The sequence below is a fragment of the Rhinolophus ferrumequinum genome, chromosome 10 (assembly GCF_004115265.2).
Source record: "Rhinolophus ferrumequinum isolate MPI-CBG mRhiFer1 chromosome 10, mRhiFer1_v1.p, whole genome shotgun sequence".
NCBI lineage: Eukaryota > Metazoa > Chordata > Mammalia > Chiroptera > Rhinolophidae > Rhinolophus > Rhinolophus ferrumequinum.
Window position 1 is genome coordinate 86,162,242 of NC_046293.1, and position 20,739 is coordinate 86,182,980.

At 39.5% G+C, this 20,739-nt stretch overlaps 1 protein-coding gene across 9 annotated transcripts in view; it reads right to left on the reverse strand.

Moving 5' to 3' along the window:
* The window catches only part of GALNT8 (polypeptide N-acetylgalactosaminyltransferase 8), an 83,644-nt gene extending 65,641 nt beyond the window's left edge, over positions 1-18,003 (reverse strand). For 7 of the 9 annotated variants that reach the window (XR_004424171.1, XR_004424170.1, XM_033117992.1 and 4 more), the window contains exons 1-2: positions 17,638-18,003; positions 12,153-12,417 (exon numbers count right to left, since the gene is read on the reverse strand). Coding sequence is in view for 7 of the 9 variants with exons in the window: in XM_033117992.1 (XP_032973883.1) it covers positions 12,153-12,417; positions 17,638-17,848 (476 nt within the window). In the remaining 2 variants the exon portion in view is untranslated. Of the gene's footprint in view, positions 1-12,152; positions 12,418-14,659; positions 14,907-17,637 lie in introns of those variants that run through there. The other 2 variants (XM_033117990.1, XM_033117991.1) reach the window with 2 other exon arrangements.
* Between the last annotated feature and the right edge of the window lie 2,736 nt (positions 18,004-20,739).

A 20,739-nucleotide genomic window follows, 5' to 3' on the forward strand; every position in this document is an offset into this window, starting at 1 on the left:
TTAATATGTTGGCCCCACCATCAAATATAATGTTATAATATCAATCAACTCATTAATTCTCCAAGCTCATTAGGAAGGGAAACTCTTACTTGCTTATCATACTAGCAAGAAGATTATATATTTGTTTATCCAAATTTTCCTGTTATGGGGATAAAATCCATTTCTTTTTTATTAACCTCCAGTAAATATTTCCACCTAAACATTCAACATACCCCCAAAGGAATTTCTATATCTCTTCCATCCCCAAATTAGCTTCCTTGCCAGAGGCCTTCTTTCTGTCATTGCCACCACCCTTTCCCCATGTTCTCAGACCTTCACTCATTTCTCACACAGTCTTTTACTTCACCACTATAGAGAGGTGGCAAACGGCCCAAAAAAATTGTGCTTGACACACTTTTTTAAATGTCATAATTTGCATTTATTAAATGCTTACCATATGCTAGGCACTGGCTTACTCTTCTTTAAAATATTTTTATTGCGATAACATTTTACATATGATAAAATTCACCCACTTAAAAGTGTACAATTCACTGTTTTTTATAACATTCAGAGCTGACCAACCATCACGACTACCTAATTTTAAAATATTTCATCACACTGAAAAAAACCCATACGCATTACCAGTCACTCACCATTTCTCCCCAACCCATTTCACTCCCACCCACTTCAGCCAGAGACATCCACTAATCTAATTTTTATCTCTGTAGAATTGCCTATTCTGGCCTTTTCATATAAATGGAAACATACAATATGTGGTCTTTTGTGACTGGCTTCTTTCACTAGCACATTTTCAAGGTTCATCAATTTTGTAGTACATATCAGTACTTCATTCCTTTTTATTGCCTAATAATATTCTACTGCATGGATATGCCACATATTTATCCATTCATCAGTTGTTGGACATTTAGGACGCTTCTGCTTTTTCACTATTAATGCCACTGTGAACATCCTTGAACAAGTTTTCATGTTGACATATGTTTTCATTTCACTTCTATACACACCTGAGACTGTAACTGCTAAGTCAAATAACTCTATGTTTAACATGTGGTCCCCAAGAAGAAAGATTCATTTGATGTGAACCTCAAGAAAGGGTTTACCTGCTGAGGGGGACTCCTCATGGTCAACTAAGGGCCCAAACTTTATAAATTATAGGAGACGAGTGGCCATGTGCTGACAGGGTCTTCTCACATACTCTGTACACCAGGAAGATCCTCAGACTGAACGCTCAGCTTCCTACACTATGTCCCACTTGTTTATGCCATCTGCATCAACCACTGTCGGGAAAGCCTGGTTTCATCTTTCTAAACAGCCAGAGACCTGCCCTGTCTAACCAGAACTGCACAATTTGGATACCTCATTTACATAAATGGAGAACCTGGGTGCAAACTTTTGCTATAAAAGACCCCTCCCCTTTGTCTCAGTGGAACACAGTTTAGGTTGCTACCTGAATCTGTGTCTCCTGAGCTGCAGCTCCTCTCAATAAATGCCTTTTATTCTTTATTACAGTCTGAAATTAATTTAGGTTTACAAACAAGTTGATGAATTGCCATACTGTTTTCCAAAGTGGCTGCACCATTTTACATCGCCATACACCAGTAATGAATGAGAATTTATTCTCTAGATCCTGAACAACGCTTGTCATTTTCTGTCATTTTAATGTTAGCCATCCCAGTGGTTGTGAAGTATTCTCACTGTGGTTTTGATTTCCATTTCCCTAATAACTCATGATGTTAAGCATCTTTTAATTGCTTGTTGGCCATTTGTGTATTTTTTTAAAGCAATGTCAAAGTCCTTTGTTCATTTTTAATTTAATTATTTGTATATTCATTATTGAGTTGTAAGAGTTATTTATGTATTTAGATTCAAGTACCTTATTGGATACATGATTTGCAAATATGTCTCCCACCCTGTGAGTCCTTTTTTTACTTTCTTGATGATATTATTTGCAACAAAAGATTTTTCAGTTTTGTTGAAGTTCAACTTTTCAATATTCTCTTCTGGTGTCATATCTAAAAACCACTAGCCTAACCCATGATCTCCAAGATTTACTCCTATGTTTTCTCCCAAGAGTTTTATAGTTTTATCTCTTACATGTACATGTATGACCATTTTTAATTAATATTTATGTATGGTAGGATATAGGGGTCCAACTTCATCTTTTTTGCATATAAATCGCCAGTTATCCCAACACATTTGTTGAAGAGCCTATTCTTTCCTCCATTGAATTATCATGGCACCTGTAAAGAAGAAAAACTCTCCTTTTGTCTTTCTCTCTACTCACAGCACTACTCACAAAGAAAACTTCAGTGACGAAAAGTGTGTGGGTTTTTTCCGTATAAAAGAGTTCTGTGACACTAGAGGGGTGTCCCATAATTGAACTCAATTCTGATGCTGTCTATGTGAAGTTAACATCAGATTCACAGGTTCAGGGGTCAGGCCCGCAAGGCTGCTCCCCCACCCACTACAGAGGCCAATCCCATGTCCAGGCTGTTACCTGTGCTTCTGACCCACTGGCTATAAAACAGGTTCCCACGATCCCCTGCTTGGGTCAGATTAATTTGCTAAAGTTGCTCACAGAACTCAGGAAACCGGTTTACTTACCAGATTACCAATTTATTACAAAGGATATTAAAGGCTACGAATGACCAGCAAGGTCCTGAAGGGTCTCGAGCACCGGAGCATCTGTCCCAGTGGAGTTTGGGGTGCAGCACACAGCTGGCATGTGGCTCACAGCTGTCTCTTGTTCACCAACCCCGAAGCTCCCCAAATGCCATAGTTCAGGGACTTTTTATGGAGGCTTCACTGTGTAGGTATAACTGATGAAATCATTGGCCATCTGTGACCACATCTTCTCAGGGCCCCTCTCCCCTCCCTGAAGGGTGGAAGAGCTGAATGTTCCACACCTCTAATCACAAGGTTGCTTAGCCTGGCAACTGGCCCACCTCCTTAGAAGCTTGTCAGAAGTCACCTCATTAACATAAACTCAGGTAGGGGTGAAAAGAGCTTGTTATGAATAACAGAAAAACACCTTTATCTCTCTTCTCACTTAAGAAATTCCAAGGATTTTAGGAGTTCTGTGCCAGGAACATGGGCAAAGTCCGAACATATATTTCCTATTATAAAAGTTTATTTCTGGATATCAAGTCTATTCCACTGATCCATCTGTCTATCCTGAACCTTGTCTTATGTACTGTAGCTTGGTAGTAAGTTTTGAAATTAGGAAAATATGAGTGCTGTAACTTTTTTCTTCTTTTTCAAAATGTTTTGGCTATTTGGGATTGCTCGCATTTTCATCTGAATTTTGGGATCAGCTTGTCAATTCTTACCCAAACTCAGCTGGTATTTTGAAAGGGATTGTAGATTAACCTGGAGATGACAGTGGTCCCCAATTACCCACAAGAGATACTTTCCAAAACCCCCATCGATGCCTGAAATTACGGATAATATATATATATATATATATATATATATATATATATATATATATATATATATTATATAGATATAGATAGATGATATAGATGATATAGATATAGATATAGACAGATATAGAGATAGATATATACATATCTATATAGAGATATCTATATAGATATAGAGATATCTATCTCTATATCTATCTATATATAGATAGATATATATACTATGTTTAATTCAGCCAAATTTGAAGATCTAGTGTTTCCCTGAAAATAAGACCTAGCCGAACCATCAACTCTAATGCATCTTTTGGAGCAAAAATTAATATAAGACCCAGTATTATATTATATTATATTATATTATATTATATTATATTATACATAGTATTATATTATATTATATTATCCCTGTCTTATATTAAAATAAGACTGGGTCTTATATTAACTTTTGCTCCAAAAGACACATTAGAGCTGATTGTCTGGCTAGGTCTTATTTTTGGGGAAACACGGTAATTAGCTTTAGTTAAGAAATTCATGAATTGGGCAGCATCCCATCTAGCAACTAGAAGTGTGCTTGGAGTGCTTGTACAAAACGGAAGGTTTTTATAGGAAGAACGGTGGGGCAAGGGAGCTATTAAGAAAAGAAAAGAAAGGATTATTTTGGGGCAAGCCCACCTTTTCTTTGGGGAAGAGAACAGAAGGGTTTTTCGCATACAGATTACCTCTTCTTTCTCTATGGGATGAAGAGAGCCCACATTTTACTGATGCTTGGCCAGAAAATTCCAGACTGGTTGATTAAGATTTCATTTCTAGGAGAGGTTGAAACTACAGTTGGATCAGATATTAAATCTAGGATTGATATCATGGGCTTTTAGCACCAGTGACATCATTTTGGGCCTGTGGTTTTTTTCTTTTAACACACTCATACCTATAATAAAGTTTAATTTATAAATTAGGCACAGAAAGAGATTAACAATGATTAATAATAAAGCGGAACAATTATAGCAATACACTGTAATAAAAGTTATGTGGATGTGGTCTCTCTCTCTCTCAAAATATCATATTGTACTGTATGTACAGTGTGGAGATGCCAGACAAAGGGATGATTCACATCCTGGGCGGGATCGAGCGAGTTGGCCCAAGCCTTCATCGCACTACTCAGAATAGTACGCAATTGAACACTTACGAATTATTTCTGAAATTTTTTATTTAATATTTTTAGACTGTGGTTGACAGTGGTTGACTGTGGGTAACTGAAAGTGCAGAAAGCAAAACCAGGAATGGGGTGGGGGGGGGGCGGGGGCTCCTAGACAATGAATAGGAGCAAGTAAGCAGAGTTTCTGTAGTCACGCCACAGCCCTGTTGCTTTCTATCTGTATGATCTTGGGAAAGTTACCTTCCCCTTTTGGTGCCTCCTTTATGTCATCTGTAAAATGGTAGTAGCAATAATAATAATACTTACATTATAGTAGTATAAATCTTACCAGTTTTCCACCTATGTAGGGTAGGTACACAGACACCTACTATGTGTCTCCTTTATTACTCATATTATTATCACACAGAACACTTCACTCTTGACACTTCTGGTAACAAGCATCAGAAGCACTATCTCTGTGACACTAGCTGGGTGTCCAACCATTCTGACAGTATCTACCTAGAGATAGCATCAGATCCCACAGGTGAAAGGGTCAGTCCCACAAGACTCTCCCCACCCCACTTCAGATGCCAATTACAAGTGGGAGGTCTCCAGGTTACCCACAACTTCTGTCAGACTCGACCACAAATCAGAGGTTCTCAGGACCCCCTCTTCAGGTTCAACTAATTTGCTAGAGCAGCTCATAGAACTCTAGGAAACACTTACATTGGTAAATTATTAAAGAATATAATAAAGGTTATAAATGAACAGCCAGATGAAGAGATACATCAGGCAAGGTCTGGGAGCATCCCAAGCACAGAAGCGTCTCTTCCCGTGAAGGTGGGATGTGTCACCCACCTGGGTGGATGTGTTTGCCAACATGGAAGCTCTCCAAACCCTGTACTATGGGATTTTATGGAATTATCCTCATATAGGCGTGATTAATTAACTCCACAGGCAGCCCTTCTCCCCTCTCTGGGGGATGGGGGAATACAACCAAAAAGTCCAAGCTTCTGGTAATGCTTTGGTCTTCCTGGTGACCAGCCCTCATCCAGGAGCCCACCCAGAGTAGCCTCAGTAGAACAAATGATGCTCAGAATCTTATTACTTAGGGATTTACAAGGGTTTCGGGATCTTTGTATCAAGAACCCAGGCAGAGACCAATATATATGTTCTATTCTCTCTCAATAGTATTATTATGAAAGTCAAATGTAATAATGTGCTTAACGTGCTCAGAATAAATGTTCTAAAAATGTTAGCTGCTCTTATAACTAATGTGATAGTTCTTGTTGTTGTTATAATTATTACTTGTACAATAACACCATTCACTGAGGTAGGAACAACCAGAGGAGAAAAAGAAACGGGTACTTTCAGGTTTGGCCATGTTGAGTCTGAAGTGCCTCTGAGACACACCATACAATTCGCCATAGGTTACTGAATAGATGGTCCCAGAGACGCGGATGAACAATGTGGATTAGCGACCTGTGAACTTGAGTGTCTTCAGCATGTAAGTGGATGATTCCTAAGACTTGGATAAAATCATTCCAGCTACATGCAGATAAGAGCCTTGAGCTAAAGCCTGATGATCATCCATATTTCAAGCTGAGACAGAGGAGCCTGAGAGGAGAACTTAAAATTTTTTCAAGCTCAGTGGCAGTTCTTAATGTCTCACACAGAGGGTCTATATGATAAATGTGCATTGAATTGAGAGTGGATCTGATAATTATGTTAAATTGAAAACTGATTAAAACTCTGCTCAGCTTCTCTTCCCTCTAATCCACATAATCCAATCAGATTCTGTTTCCTCTACCCAGCATCTGTTTGAATATTTTCTTCACTATATTCCAAATGCTTTCACAACACTTCTCTTAGGCACACCCCACATTCTTTTCCCCACCTTCTGTCAAGAAAGGCAGGGAAGACATGTGTCCCATTTCAGAGACCATCTCAGGGAAGATGTAGATGCCTGATCACTGCACTGTACACCTGAAGCTGAACAATAATGAATGCCAACTATAATATTATATATATATATATATGTATATATATATATATGTATATATATATGTATATATATACACATATATATGTATATATAGGTATGTATACATTTACAAGAGGCAGAATACAGCATTGGGAGTGGAGACAGTGGAAATGGGATGGCTCGGTGCGATATCAGAGAGATAGTGGATGGGGGAGGGGGGTCCACAGTGTGAGGGATAGAAATGATAAACGTCTAAGGAAAAAAACACACACAAAAAAAACCTCATAGACAAGACAGACAATAGTTTAGTGGTTACCAGAGGGTAAGGGGGTGGGGGGTGGGAGATGAGGGTAAGGGGGATCAAATATATGGTGATGGAAGAAGAACTGACTCTGGGTGGTGAACACACAATGGGATTTATAGATGATATATTGTATAATTGTACACCTGAAATCTATGTAATTTTACTAACAATTGTCACCCCAATAAATTAAAAAATAATAATAAAAATAAATAAATAAATAAAATTAAGAATAGAATTACAAAAAAGAAAAAAAAAGAAGAAAGGCAGGAAATGTGGCTCCTGCAGTTCCAAAAAGAATGATCTCTCCTTCCTCCTTGCTTCCTAGCACTGTCCTATAAAATTTTCTGCAGTGATGGAAATGTTTTGTATCTATATTGTCTATTATGCAGTCACTAGCCACATGTGACTATAGAGCACTTATAATGTGGCTACGTAACCAAAAAACTTTTAATTTAATTCACTATTACTTTAATTCAATTTTAATTTAATTCAATTTTAATTAAATTAAACTTAATTAGCCATGTATGTCTAGTGGCTACCATATTGGGTGTGCAGGAAACTATTGAAAAATAGTATTGCTTGGATGACAGCCAGTGTAACTGATCATTAGCAATTCCTCCCAATATAGAACCGCAGTCGCCCCCTCCACCACGTCTAGCAACAAGGGGCACAATGGGAGAAATAGATACAGTGAGTAAATTCTAGGTGTTATAGTTAGAAAGGTAAATTTTATGCATATCACAACTTTGCCTAAAACAGAGAGAATAAACTGATAGGTACACGTGCAAACAGGCTCTAAGCAATTGCAAAATATATTCTTACACTGGGATTTCCTAAGGCGAGTTATGCCAGCAGCAAAGCCAGCTTCCTGAGTGTGCAGCCTGGGCAGTTAGTGAATTGACTTGGCTTCATACTTTGCTATCACCATCTTGAAATACTTAATAATGTTCTAAACAAAAGGCCCCACATTTTCATCTTGCACTGGGCCCTGCAAATTTTGTCGCTGGTCCTGGCCACAGCATTTTGGTGGACTACTTAATAGAGTTTAACTATCAAACTTATGTCTTTTCATGTGTTTGTTTGTTGGTATTCAATATCTACCTAAACTCAATAAAGTGACTGACTGATTCTCTGATTCCATACAATACTCTTCCATACAATAGCCTTTCTCTGGTCTCTGAAAGGTAAAGAGAGGGCATAACAACAATATGAGAACTGCCAGGGCTAGCATCTTTCTGGTATCAGACAGCTACTCAGAAAGCTGGGGAAACTTAATGACTATAATCGCTTTGACATCTGGTTTAGCAGGAAGCTGGATTAAATGGCATAGAAAGTTTATTCTTTTATAATCTCTAAATTCAAGATTCTAAGTGATAGCTCTGATTTACTAAATTATTTCTCTCTCAGAGAAAGTCAATGGAGTGTTCTTCCTATACTTCTCTAACCATGGTGGTTTCCAGAATGTTTTAGCGTTGAAATCCATATATATCTGAACCACATGGATTTTTTAATGGACAGCAGGGAGAAAGAGTCCTCATTTGGTTTATAAATATCAAATGTGACTCAGATGTTATGCAAGTATATATGTATAACTGACACATACATGTTTTTTTATCCACAGTAATGCTTTCTAACAAGCACTTTCATGAGCTAATCCCTAAATTATCAACTGATGCCACCATATTCTCTTCATACCTAAAGATCTAAATTATGCAACCAACCCAGGAGAAAATGTATTATGTCCCACTTGCCTCCTGGTATGCAAGTGGCAAATACTGACACACATGCCGCCATTTTCCCCTGGCATGATGGCAGGCATCTCCAATAGGTTATGGCACTCATACCTTGGACCACATAGACTCAAAATTTCCCCACCACAACACTCCAGGTAGTCACTACCAGTCAACTGGACTTGACATGGAAGACAAAATTGCAGAATATGTGTTTCATAACCCCCAAAGGAAAAATTCTTACTCAAAAATATCAAGGCACATCCAAGAAGCTCGATGAACCCCAATGAACCCCAGGTACAAGAGTGGTAGAGGTACATACCCAGACATACCATAGCTGAAAGCCAAAGATAAAAAAAAAGTCTTGAAAGAAGCAAGAAAATAACTCACCATTTCTAAGGGAACCCCAATAATATTAATAGTTGACCTCTCATCAGAAACAATAGAGCCAGAAGGCAATGGGATAACTATTGAAAGTGTTGAAAGAAAAAAAAGAAAAAAAAGATGTCAACCAAGTATCTTTTATCTTATGTCTTTCAAATATGAAGGTGAAATAAAGACACTGGCAAACAAACAAGCACTGAGAAAATTTGTTGGTAGCAGTCCCACCTTACAAGAAATACTAAGTTCTTTAGGCTGAAAGCAAGTAATCTCTGACAGTAATCCACACACAAAACAAAGAGCATCAATAAAGGTAATTGTGTAATTATAAAAGACAGTATAAATGCTTATTCTCCTTTGTTCTCTTAACCGAGTTTAAAAGCAATCATATTTTTAAAAAGTGTATACACTTGTATCGTTGGGCCTATAACACATACTAATTTAATGTACTTGACAATAATAGCACAAAAGAGGTGGATGAGAGCAAAGCTGTATTGAAGTAAGGAAATGGCACCAGATGGTAAATTGAATCACAGGAGCAAGTGTAGAGAATCTGACATGGTAAAGAAAAAGATAAATATAAAAACTCTATAAATTTATACTTTCCTATTTCCTGACATTTAGTAGGCATATAATTATATAACTATAACAGTATATTTTTAGGTTGGTATCATACATATATGTAATATATGTGACAACAATAGCAAAAAAGAGGAAGAAGAAATAGAGTTATATATGTGCAACCTTCCTATATCTCATTGGAATAAGTCTAAGTAGACAGATAAATTAAGATGTATGTGATAAGCCCTAGAGGAACCATTATAAAAATATACTAAAAAATTGTTAAAAGAATTATACTGTTGCATTAGAAAGTATTCACTTGATATAAAAAAACAAGTACTAAAGGAGGACAAAAGGAAAAAAAATGAGACATTAAAAAACAAAAATAGAATGGCAGAAATAAATCCAACCATATCAATAAAATATTAAATATCAATGAATTAAACTACTCAATCAAAAGGTAGAGATTGTCACATTGTGGTTGTTTTGTTTTTGTTTTTTTTAAAGCACCAACTATATTTTGTCTTCAGAAAATACACTTTGGGTCAAAACAGACAAATAGGTGGAAAGTAAAGAATATATCATGCAAACAACAAAAATAAAGCTAGAGTAGTTATACTAGCATGATAAAAAAATTTTATAAAGATTAAAGCATCAATCCATCAGGAAGATATAACAATTAGAAACATAGTATGCCCCTAGCCACAGAGTCTCAAAATACCTGAAACAAAAACTGACAAATTGAAGGGAGTAATAGACAATTCAGCAATAATCTTTAGAGACTGCAACACCCCCACTTTCAATTATAGATACAACAACAAGGTAGAAGATAAACATGGAAATGAAAGACTTACAGAATGCCGCAAACCAACTAACAGACATCTATCTATACAATACTCTACCCAACAACATCAGAATACTTTCAACTGCATACACAACATTATCCAGAAGAGACTAGATGCTAGGGTACAAAATAAGTCTCAGCAAATTTAAAAAGATTAAATTCATCACAATAGAGTGACATTAAAGATAAAAAGAGGAAAAGTTTGGAAAATTTACAAATATGTATAAATTAAACAATACATCCCTAAATAACTATTTAGTCAAAGAAAAGCATCACAAGGGAAATTGGAAAATACCTTAAAATGATTGAAAAACAAAACACAACACACCAAAACTTATGTGGTACAGATAAAGAAGAGCTTCGAAGGAAATCTATGGCTGTAAACACCTATATTAAAAAGAAGAAAGATCTCAAATCAAAAATCTAGCTTTCTTTCTTTAGAAAATAGAAACGAAAGAGCAAACTAACTCCAAAGCAAGCAAAAGGAAGGATGTAGTAAAGATGAAAGTAGAAATACATAAAATAGAGAATAGGTATAACAATAAAGAAAGTAAGTAAAATGTTGGTTTTTTGAAAACATCAACAAAATTTACAAATGACCAATAAAATGATAAAGAATACTCAAATTACTAAATTCAGGAATAAAAGTCAGACTTTACAGAAATAAAAAAGATTATAAGGCAATACTATAAACAACTGTCTGCCAACAAATTAGAAAACTTGGATGAAATGAACAAATTCCTAGAAAGACACAAATTACAAAACTAACTCAAGAACAAATAGAAATCTGTATAGACTATATCAAACAAAGAGATTGAATTACTAATCAAAAAATACCGACGAAAAAAAGGCCCAGGTCCAGGTGAGTCCACTGGTAAATTCTACCAAGTATTTAAAGAAGAACTAATACCAATCCTTTACAAACTTTTCCGAAATATAGAAAAGGAAAAAACACTTTCCAACTCATTCTATGAAGCTAGTATTATCCAGTCACAAAACCAAACCAGAACGTCACAAGGAAAGAAAACTACAAATCAGTATCTATTATGAATTGAGACACAAAACTCCTCAACAAATACTAGCAAACTAAATCCAGCAACGTAAAGAAACAATTACGTACCATGATCAAATGGAATTTATGCAAAGAATTTGAGGTTTGTTTGGCATCCTAATATTAATTCATATTTAAAAACTGATTATGGTGATGGTGCTCAACTCTGTAAACTAAAACCATAAAAATGTACACTTTAAATGGATGGATTATATGACATGTGAATTTTATCTACACAAAGGTGTTATTTTTAAAATTTACGAAGGAGGACAGGAGAGGCAGAAAGAGAAAAAATAATGGGAATGGGAAACAAAAGGAAAGAGAGAGGGGATACTCTGTAAGTTAGAATTAATAACAAAGAGGAATTCAAAAAGAGAGCTTGAGGAAAACACCAAGGGAGGAAGGAGACCTGTTAACTTCATGTAACTTGCACAAGTCCTTTCCATTTCTCGGCCTCAGTTTCTCTGTCTGTAACATTATGAGTTAGACCCATCATACCAGAATTCTCAAGAATCTCTGACATTTGTGCATCTCTAAAAGGCTACAAATGTTTGGACCAGTTATTTTCTCTGAGCTGCGATTATAAAATGGATTAAAAACAAGAACTCTGCTCAGTCAGCTTGCCAGAACTTTCTACGCCCAGTATCCCTTCCCTACCAATTTCCCATTCCCTCAACCCTCTTTCCATCTCTTGATTTTCACTGCTCCCAAAGCTCATCCCCAAATTAAATTGAGGTTCATCCTACCTGGAATCTCGTGTGTCTGGGATGGGACGATTGAAGGGTAACTGGTTACTGAGGTAAACATTGTAACCAAACTTCTGGAAGAGGTCCTGGGCCTTTTTCTGCTCAGCCTCAGGAAGATCCTCCCCCCACTGCTTGAAAAGCAGTGAGTCTGGGAAGAGTTTCTCTCTGGGTTTCTGCTTCTTCATCTCACTCGCCTTGGCTTCCACCCTCTCCAGTATGTTGTCCACACGTTCTTGTTGCTTCACAACCAATTGCACACTTTTTTCTGCAAATGAAGGGCAAGGGAAAAGACACTTCAGCCAGTCATTAGCTAGCTGGGCGTTGCTTTGCATTTAAATTTCCTTGAAATGTTTTCCTCTCCAATTTCTAAAATTTACAGAGGATGCGATATGTCAGGGGAAGTTGTCAGAGTCATCATGCCAGGCTGTTCTGGCATGGCGTACTCTAAAACACACCTCTTTCTACGTCTATCAGGACTTATCTATCCCAAGTCCCACACCTTCAGAGTTCCTCCAAAAACTGTAATCTAAGAAACACGTACATTGATAATAAGGCCCAAGAAACACATCAGAATCATCTGTTGTGATCATGTAAAAATGTACATATCCAGGCTTATCCCCAAACCAAGGAAATCAGAATCTCAGGGTCAGATAGGGGCGGGAGAAGAGGCCAGAACCTGCACTTTTAACAAAATCAATGAGTCATTCTTTTGCACTACAAAATTTGAGAAACACTGTACTACGCAATCAGTGGCTGCCTCTTTCTAATGATGTGACCTTGGCCAGGAGATTTGTCTTCTTGGTGCCTTAGGTTTGCCAAGTACCTCAGAAAGTTGCTGTGGTAACGATGTGGATTAGTACCTGTAAAGAGCGTAGGGCCTCGCTCACAGTAAAGTTTGGCTGTGATTCTATTTTCTATGGCTTCTCTGTTTCCTCTGCTTGGGGCTGTGGGGGAGGTGAGGGAGAGTCTTGAGAAGAGTGGAAAACTCTAAACATTTGTATGATAAGAAATGGAAGTGAGAACTGATTTGTGGGACACGGAAGCACTGAGGGTTGGGGAGAATGCTGGCTGAGGCAGGGCTCAGTGAGCGGAATTTTCCAGGCGTGCTCCACACTTGGGTGAACGTGCACAGACGATGGGCAGCTGATTTCACACAATGTTGGGGGTTCCTAGGCGGGTGCAACAGAACAAGTGTGCAATGGAGTTGTGGATATTGGCAAGAGAGGAGTTGGAGAAATGGCACTGTCACGGAGAAGGGCTGAATAAGTATGCTGCAGTGGTGAGGTTGTGATCAGCAAAGGACAGCATAAACTTGTCATTTCAGGCGTGAGCACTTCTGAGGGATGGCACAGTTTAGGATGCACCTTAGAAGAGTTAGGTGGGATGGAGGCAATGGACTTTATACATGGAAGGCCAAGGTGTTGAATGGGTCACCCATAGGACACTGCAGTGGCCCAGGCTGAAAGCAGCATTTGTGGCAGGGACGAAGCCTGAACCAGGAGCCATTGCAAAGTCTGTAATGAGTGAGAAAACTTGACAAGGAAAAATGTTAGCAAAGAGAGGGCAGCCAGGTTTCCATAAGATAAAGGGCTATTACCACAGCCATAGTAAGATAAAGGGCTATTACCACGGAAAGGTCCAACTCTCTCCTTTCTGTAATCGGACCAAACGTAGAATCGATTAGTAGTATTTCCCAAGCCAACATTGATTATGGAACTCCCAAATGGTAACCGAGGCACTCCACCATAGACATCCACTTAGTCCCCACTAATCCTTCCCTAAATTCACACTAAATTCCAACCAGACTGATAAGATCACCTTTAGCCCATATGTACCTTCCTGCAAAGTAAAAAGAAAGCACACCTTTTTCTGATAATTGTAGCCCTGGGCCACCAGCTTGGTGAGGGAACAGTCCCCTTGCGTGAATTTCCTCGGGGCAGATGCAGCCCCGGGCCCCAGCACCAGGCTTGGTGAGCAGAACATGGCTGAATTTCAGCTACATATACAACCCTTAAAGGGAAGCAGGAAAGCCCTGCAACTGGGAGGTGGACATTTTCAGAAGGTGGTATAAAACTGGTCCAAGGAGGAGAATCAATGATGAAAGTGCTTAAGACAAAAAGAAGAGGGTCTAAGCAAACTCAGAAAGGAAAATAAATGGTGTATCTTTCCAAGATGGTTCATGTGAATACCATGTATATTTGCTCAGGTAGAAAATAAAAGTGAGAGCAGAATTTTTATAGTATTCCAAATTGAGTAGTATTTTTATTCAAACTCTTTTGTGTTAAGCACATGGGAGTCATAGGGTAGCCTTGGGTTCTTCATTCCTTTGAATTCCCCTATGTTCTTCTTTGGGGGATATCTGGTTTTTCTCTTTCATTCATTGCTGTCATTGGGAAATTGTTTGGATCTGGACACCCCGGAGTCAATTTGAGGATGTAAGTGCAGAGTCCAGCAGGATGGGCTCGTAGGGCCACTAGACCATCCCTACGCTTTATCATGAAACTTACCAAGACCCAATGGCATCCTGTGGCGGGACCTTTAAGAACCTCAGGAGAAATTCCAGAAAACTGGTTTAGCGTCCTTACCGTCCCACTGCAGCGATATCATTGTCACTGTGTGCTTGCTTTTGCTCTGTGGTAGTGTACATAATATGCCTAGGTACCCTTGTTGGCTTGTGATTTCCTTCAATCTCCTTGGCGGCAATGAGCAAGCAGGATGATTTGTAACTAAACAGGCTTTCAATTTCAGGAAGCCCTTCGGGAAAAAAGAGCTTTTATGATCTGGAAACAGGGTCCAGAAGACACTTTGAAATTCATCTCAGGTGGTCAGGAGTCCCTGACACCACATCATTCTAAAGTGAATAAAAGGTAGGGAGCATCAAGAATAAGAAAAGGAGGAACTGGTCATTGCAAAGAGGAAAGGGAAGTAAACCTGATGGCTCCAGAGGACTTCTCGAGGTGTTACTGTGTTCCAGCTTAAGGAAAGAATAACCAGGCTACAGCTGTTTAAGGCCCAAGGTGGCTGAGCCAGTGGCATGAGCCCTGGGGTTGGATGAGAGTCCTGGTGTGGTCTGGGAGCTCTGTCAAGGGGTGACAGTGGCTGCCCAGGTATGCAGGCGTCCTCTCAGTGAAGGTGCACTCAGCACATTTGCAAGTCAGTGTCAACCTGGTCAGATAGGCTCAAAGCCAGGGCTTCTGGAGCTGTCAATCTTCCCTTTGTTGGATCTACTTTCTTGTCCTGTATCACTCTTCCTTTCACCCCGACTGCCTGTCCTCTGTCCTCTTCTTCCCAAACTCGTTCATTCACATACTCATCCATGTAATTTCTCTGTGCCAGGCACAGGGAATAGAGTGGTAAGCCTCTGTAGGAGACAGTTATTGAACCAACCTTTATGAAGCTTGCCTTTCAGAAAATTGTACCATAGCAAACTACGACGAGCCTCCTGAGGCGGGGGAGGGGGGGAGACGGTGCTAGGGTGCTTTGTGCCTCCTTCTCTCTCACCCGCTCTCCTTTGCCCTTTGGCCTCGTATCCTCACATAAACGCTTTCCTTCTCTTGCCCTAGACTCTCCTTTCTTTGCTCCTTTTCTGTCCTCATCTCTTTGGTCCTCTCTCATCCTCTTTCTCCATGTCCCTTTCCCTAATTTCTTCTTCCTTTTTCTCCTCCTGTCTGTCCTTCCATCTGTCCCTCTGCCTCACCCTGAACGAGGACAATATTCTCATTTTAAAAGACACTTTCCCCAACGCCCACCCCCTCGTGCACACACCCACACACCTGTGCAGTCACTTCCTGCTCACACATCCAACGTCCCTTCGGGCATTTGGCCCCTGTCACTTGGGAGCAGGGGATACATGGCTATTTCCCCTGACTGGAGTCAGAGGCTGAGACACACACAAATCATAGGGATTAGAGTTTCATAGTGACTGGAGTCAGAGGCTGAGACACACACAAATCATAGGGATTAGAGTTTCGTAATGAGCCAGAATCACAAAAAAAGCACAGAATTCATGTGAAGAGGTTGAAACTGGGTGCGCCTTGACAGCATGAAGCTAAGTGAAACAAGTCAGACAGAGAAAGACAAATATCATTTGGTTTCACTTACATGTGGAACCTTAAAAAGAGAGAGAGAGAGAGAGAGAGAAGAAAAATGTATGAAATAGTATGAAAAAGTATGAAATAGTATGAAAGAAAAAAACTAATACAATTTTATATGTCAATGATACTCCAATAAAAGAAGTTAAAATTTAATACACACATGTGTATTAATACACATCAGAGCATTTTCTCATAGATACAGAGAACATTGGTGGTTGCCAGAGGTGGGAGTGAGGGATAGTCGAAATGAGTGAAGGGGGTCAAAATGTACAAACTTCCAGTTATAAAATAAATAGGTCCTGGGGATACAATGTACAACATGGTGGTTATAGTTACTAATACCATATATTTGAAAGTTGACAAGAGAGTAGATCTTAAATGTTCTTATCACAAGGAAAATAATATTTATAATTGTGTGGTGATGGATGTTAACTAAACTTATCATGGTGATCATTTCACATTATCATATAACTTTGGGGCTGCTGGTTGGCTCAGTGGTTGAAGCGCGGTGCTCATAACACCAAGGTCGCCGATTTGATTCCCACATGGGCCAGTCAGCAGCGCCGTCCACAACTAGATTGAAACCAATGACTTGACATGGAGCTGATGGGTCCTGGAAAAACATGCTGTTCCCTATATTCCCGAATTAGAAAGAAAGAAAAAAACTAATACAATTTTATATGTCAATTATACCCCTATAAAAGAAGTTAAAATTTAATACACATCAGTTTATAGAGCACTTTCTGCATACGTTTCATAACCGTGTGGCCTCGAGATCTTCTCATCAGCTCCATTTATAGATCAGGAGCCTCAGGCAGAGAGACATAAGCACTTGCTCCAGGTCACACAGTTGTCATGGGTTCGTCAGGATTGGATCTTAGGTCCTCTAACAAGGCTCCATTAGTTCCTCATAGTAGCTCACAGCAAAGTGGAAGCGAGGTTTGCCCCAGAGACTGTCACCTCTGTGGAACAGCCCTGCCACACAAAGCGCTAAGGACAGGGCTGTGCCTAGATGTCCCTGAACCTCTCAGGGATTTTTCATCTGAGTCTTGGCCTACCTGCCGCATGTAGGTACTTGTGATCATGTGTGTGTGCAAGTGTCTGCACACACACACACACACACACACACACACACACCACTCACATAGACACACGCTGCTCCCCTCCCCTCAACTGCTTGCTCTGATCCCCATTAATTCTCAATTACCACCCATTTGGAGGCATAAAATTCAATGTCAGATGCTGAAACTGAGCAACTGAGAGATGAGAATGTGACCTCTTTCTCCTTTTTGTCTCCGCACCCCGTTTTTCTAAGTGTCCCTAAACATACACACACACACACACACACACACACACACACCATCCCCTTCAAGTTAGTGTTATAAACTTACTCAGATGCTGAAAATCCAACTCCAAGTGTGAGAGTCTCTTTATCACAGTCCCGTTCCATTCAGACAGTGGCAAATGGAGCTCCTTTTGGAGACTACTCAGAATCAACTTTTGTAAAATCGCCTTGGTATAAAACACCAGGAAGAGATTGTAGGCAATAACCAGAATCAGCCCAAAGCACAGAACTTTGTAGACATTTCTCCTGAGCGTCATACTGTCTCGGCTGTGCCTCCCCCTGTGGGACCGAGCGTGTCACTGCCCAGGCAGGCTGAGCCTGGTCTGCGCCGGCTGCATAGATGACACCTTGCCTACTGAGCCAGATGTTCTCTGACTAGGAAAGCTGTCACACGCTTCCTGGCTTCTCCTGAGCAGCATGAGGTGTGTGGAGCGTGCCATGGCAGCCGCCCAATGACCAGCAGGTTCCCTGGGCCCACCCTGCTCTATCTCAGAAGTCAGGTTAATGCTTGTTCCTGGAGCTGCAGGGTGGGAGGCTTTTCTCTCTATACTCTGTTTCATTTGGTTTGGGTTTTTAATGTTCCTTCTTCCTGGTGAAAATCTCCTGGGAGACTCTCTGAAAGGGCATGTGAGGTCTGTTCTTCTGAGTATAGAAGAGGTAAATAGTACGAGAAAAGAATCCACAAAGTGGAAATTTCTGTACCGTATGCTCTTTGAGACCAAGGATCACATCTCAGGTGCCTTTTTATCTAACTCTACAAGACTTGAACATTGTAGATGTGCAACGAATGTTGATTCAACAAACTTGGGGGCAGATTTTTCTGCCGGTTCTGTTAGAAGCAGGTGGATGAGCTGGAGGGAGTTCTGGGAGGTGAGCCCCAGGGGATGGCCCTGCCTCACCGATCCCTGTCCTCTGCCAGTCACTTGCACACAGAGCTTCTACCCTGCTCCAGCTTCCAGTAACACTTCTGCGTCCACACCTCACATTCACTATATGTTTTGGACCAGTCATCTAATTATCACCATTGTAGATTAAACACTTAAAATTATTCTCCCCAAATTTAAAGTTCTCAGGCTAGTAGTGTTGGGTTCCTCCATAATCACATCTCCCATCGTGTTCCAGACCCTTGGACACCTTACTAGGTTCCCAAACACAACATATGCAGAAAAGAGCTTGGGCAGACATTTAGAATAAAGTAAAGAAATGTGGCTTCAGAAAAAACAGGCAGAATGAAACAAAACAAAAAGAAATGAACAAAATGAGTAGTATTTTGTTGGTTTGTTTTTCATTAGTCTTCCCCATGTTCTCGCCGACAAATTAGAGTCAAAATAAATTAAAAATGCACAATCACTTCCATTTCTGACTCAAAATGGAGTAAACCACTTATCTCTATTCCTACCCACTAAAGGCAGCTAGAAACTCTGGACATTATATGTAAAACACACATAAGAAGACTCTGAAAAGTAGAGAAAAGAGGGCAGACTGGCAAAAGATCTCAGGACCCAAAGAACAAGACAGCCATGAGGTTTCTCCTCAAGACAGCCTGGGGTTTCTTTTTGCCTAATATATCCCAGACTGAAAAAGTTGCCAAACTGTAAATGCCCACAGGCAAAGGCAATAAAAGCCCCCAAAGATCCTGGTCTCTCTGCAGCCAAAGGAACAGGAAAGGGCAGCCGAGCAAGACTGAGAACATTCAGACAAAAACTGCTCTATTCCATCCAGACAGCACTGAAAACCCTGCTGCTCCACGCCCATCGTATTAACAAAGGCCAGGTGGAAAGCCTTGACTTCCACCCTCACCCCGAGCTGTGACAAGGTGCCCCGCCTTCATCCCCCTCTAGGATGGTGGCCTTGTGGGAAGCCATAAATGTTATGCCTGTTCCCTATGAGGTCAATAAACAGTAATGAAATGGCCCTCCCTCTCAGCCAGCTGGTGTCCAGCAGAGGTCTAGTGGGGAACCTGAATTTCCTTTCCCACCCAGCAGTAAAGGTACATCCCCGCCACCCGCCCATTGTCAATGGAGGCAAAGTGGGAAACCTGGACTTCCACTCCTACCTGGCAGTAACAAGTTGGCACCTCCCTTTCGCCACCAGAGCAGTGTCAGAAAGTCCTTCTAAAACAGAAGATTTAATTGAGATCCAGAGTCTCATAGTATAATACTCAGAATTGTCCAAAAAAATCCTTGACAAACCTAGAACCAGGAAAACCTGAACTTGAGTAAGAAAAGCAGCAGACACCAATACCAATATGACAGAGATTTTGGAATTGTCTAATAAGGATTTTAAAGCAGTCACCATAAAAATACTTCAACAAACAGTTATGAACATGCTTGAAACAAATATAAAAATAGTAAGTCTCAGCAAAGAAAAATAAAGTATAAGAAAATGAATAGAAGAACCAAACAAAAATTTTAGAAATGAAAATATGATAAGTAAAATTTTTAAATCAGTGGAGGAGCCTCAACAGCAGAATGAAAAAGATAGAGAAAAGGATCAGGGAACTTAATCAGAAGATAAGTAGGACAATAGAAATTATCCAATCTGAACAGCACAGTGAGAACAGACTCAAAAAATGATAACAAAACATCAAGAACATGAGACTATAACAGAAGAATTAGTTTTTCATCAGAGTCTCAGAAAGAGAGGAAAGATGTGAGGCTAAACAAGAATTCAAAGAAATAGGGCTGAAAATTTCCCAAAGTTGTCAAAAGATGTAAACCTACAGATTTAAAAAGCTGAGTGAATTGCAAATAGGATAAACTCAAAGAGATCTATCCCAAGACACATCATAATCAAACTTCTGAAAACTAAAGACAATGAAAAAATTTTGAAAACACTGAGAGAGAAACAATAGCTCACTTGTAGGGGAGAAAAAAGCTATTTGAATGACAGCAGCTTTCTGATCAGAAATCACAGAAACTAGAAGGAAGTACCACAACGTTTTCAAGTGCTGAAAGAAAAGAGTGGTCAATCCAGAATCGTATATTCAACAAAAATATCCCTCAGGAATGAAGGAAATCAAGCCATTCTCAGAAAATTAAGAGAATTTGCAAATCTACTCTAAAATAAAGCCTACAGAAAATTTTCAAAATGAACAAATGACAAAAGAAGGAATCTTGGAACACCCAGAAGAAAGAAAGAACAACAG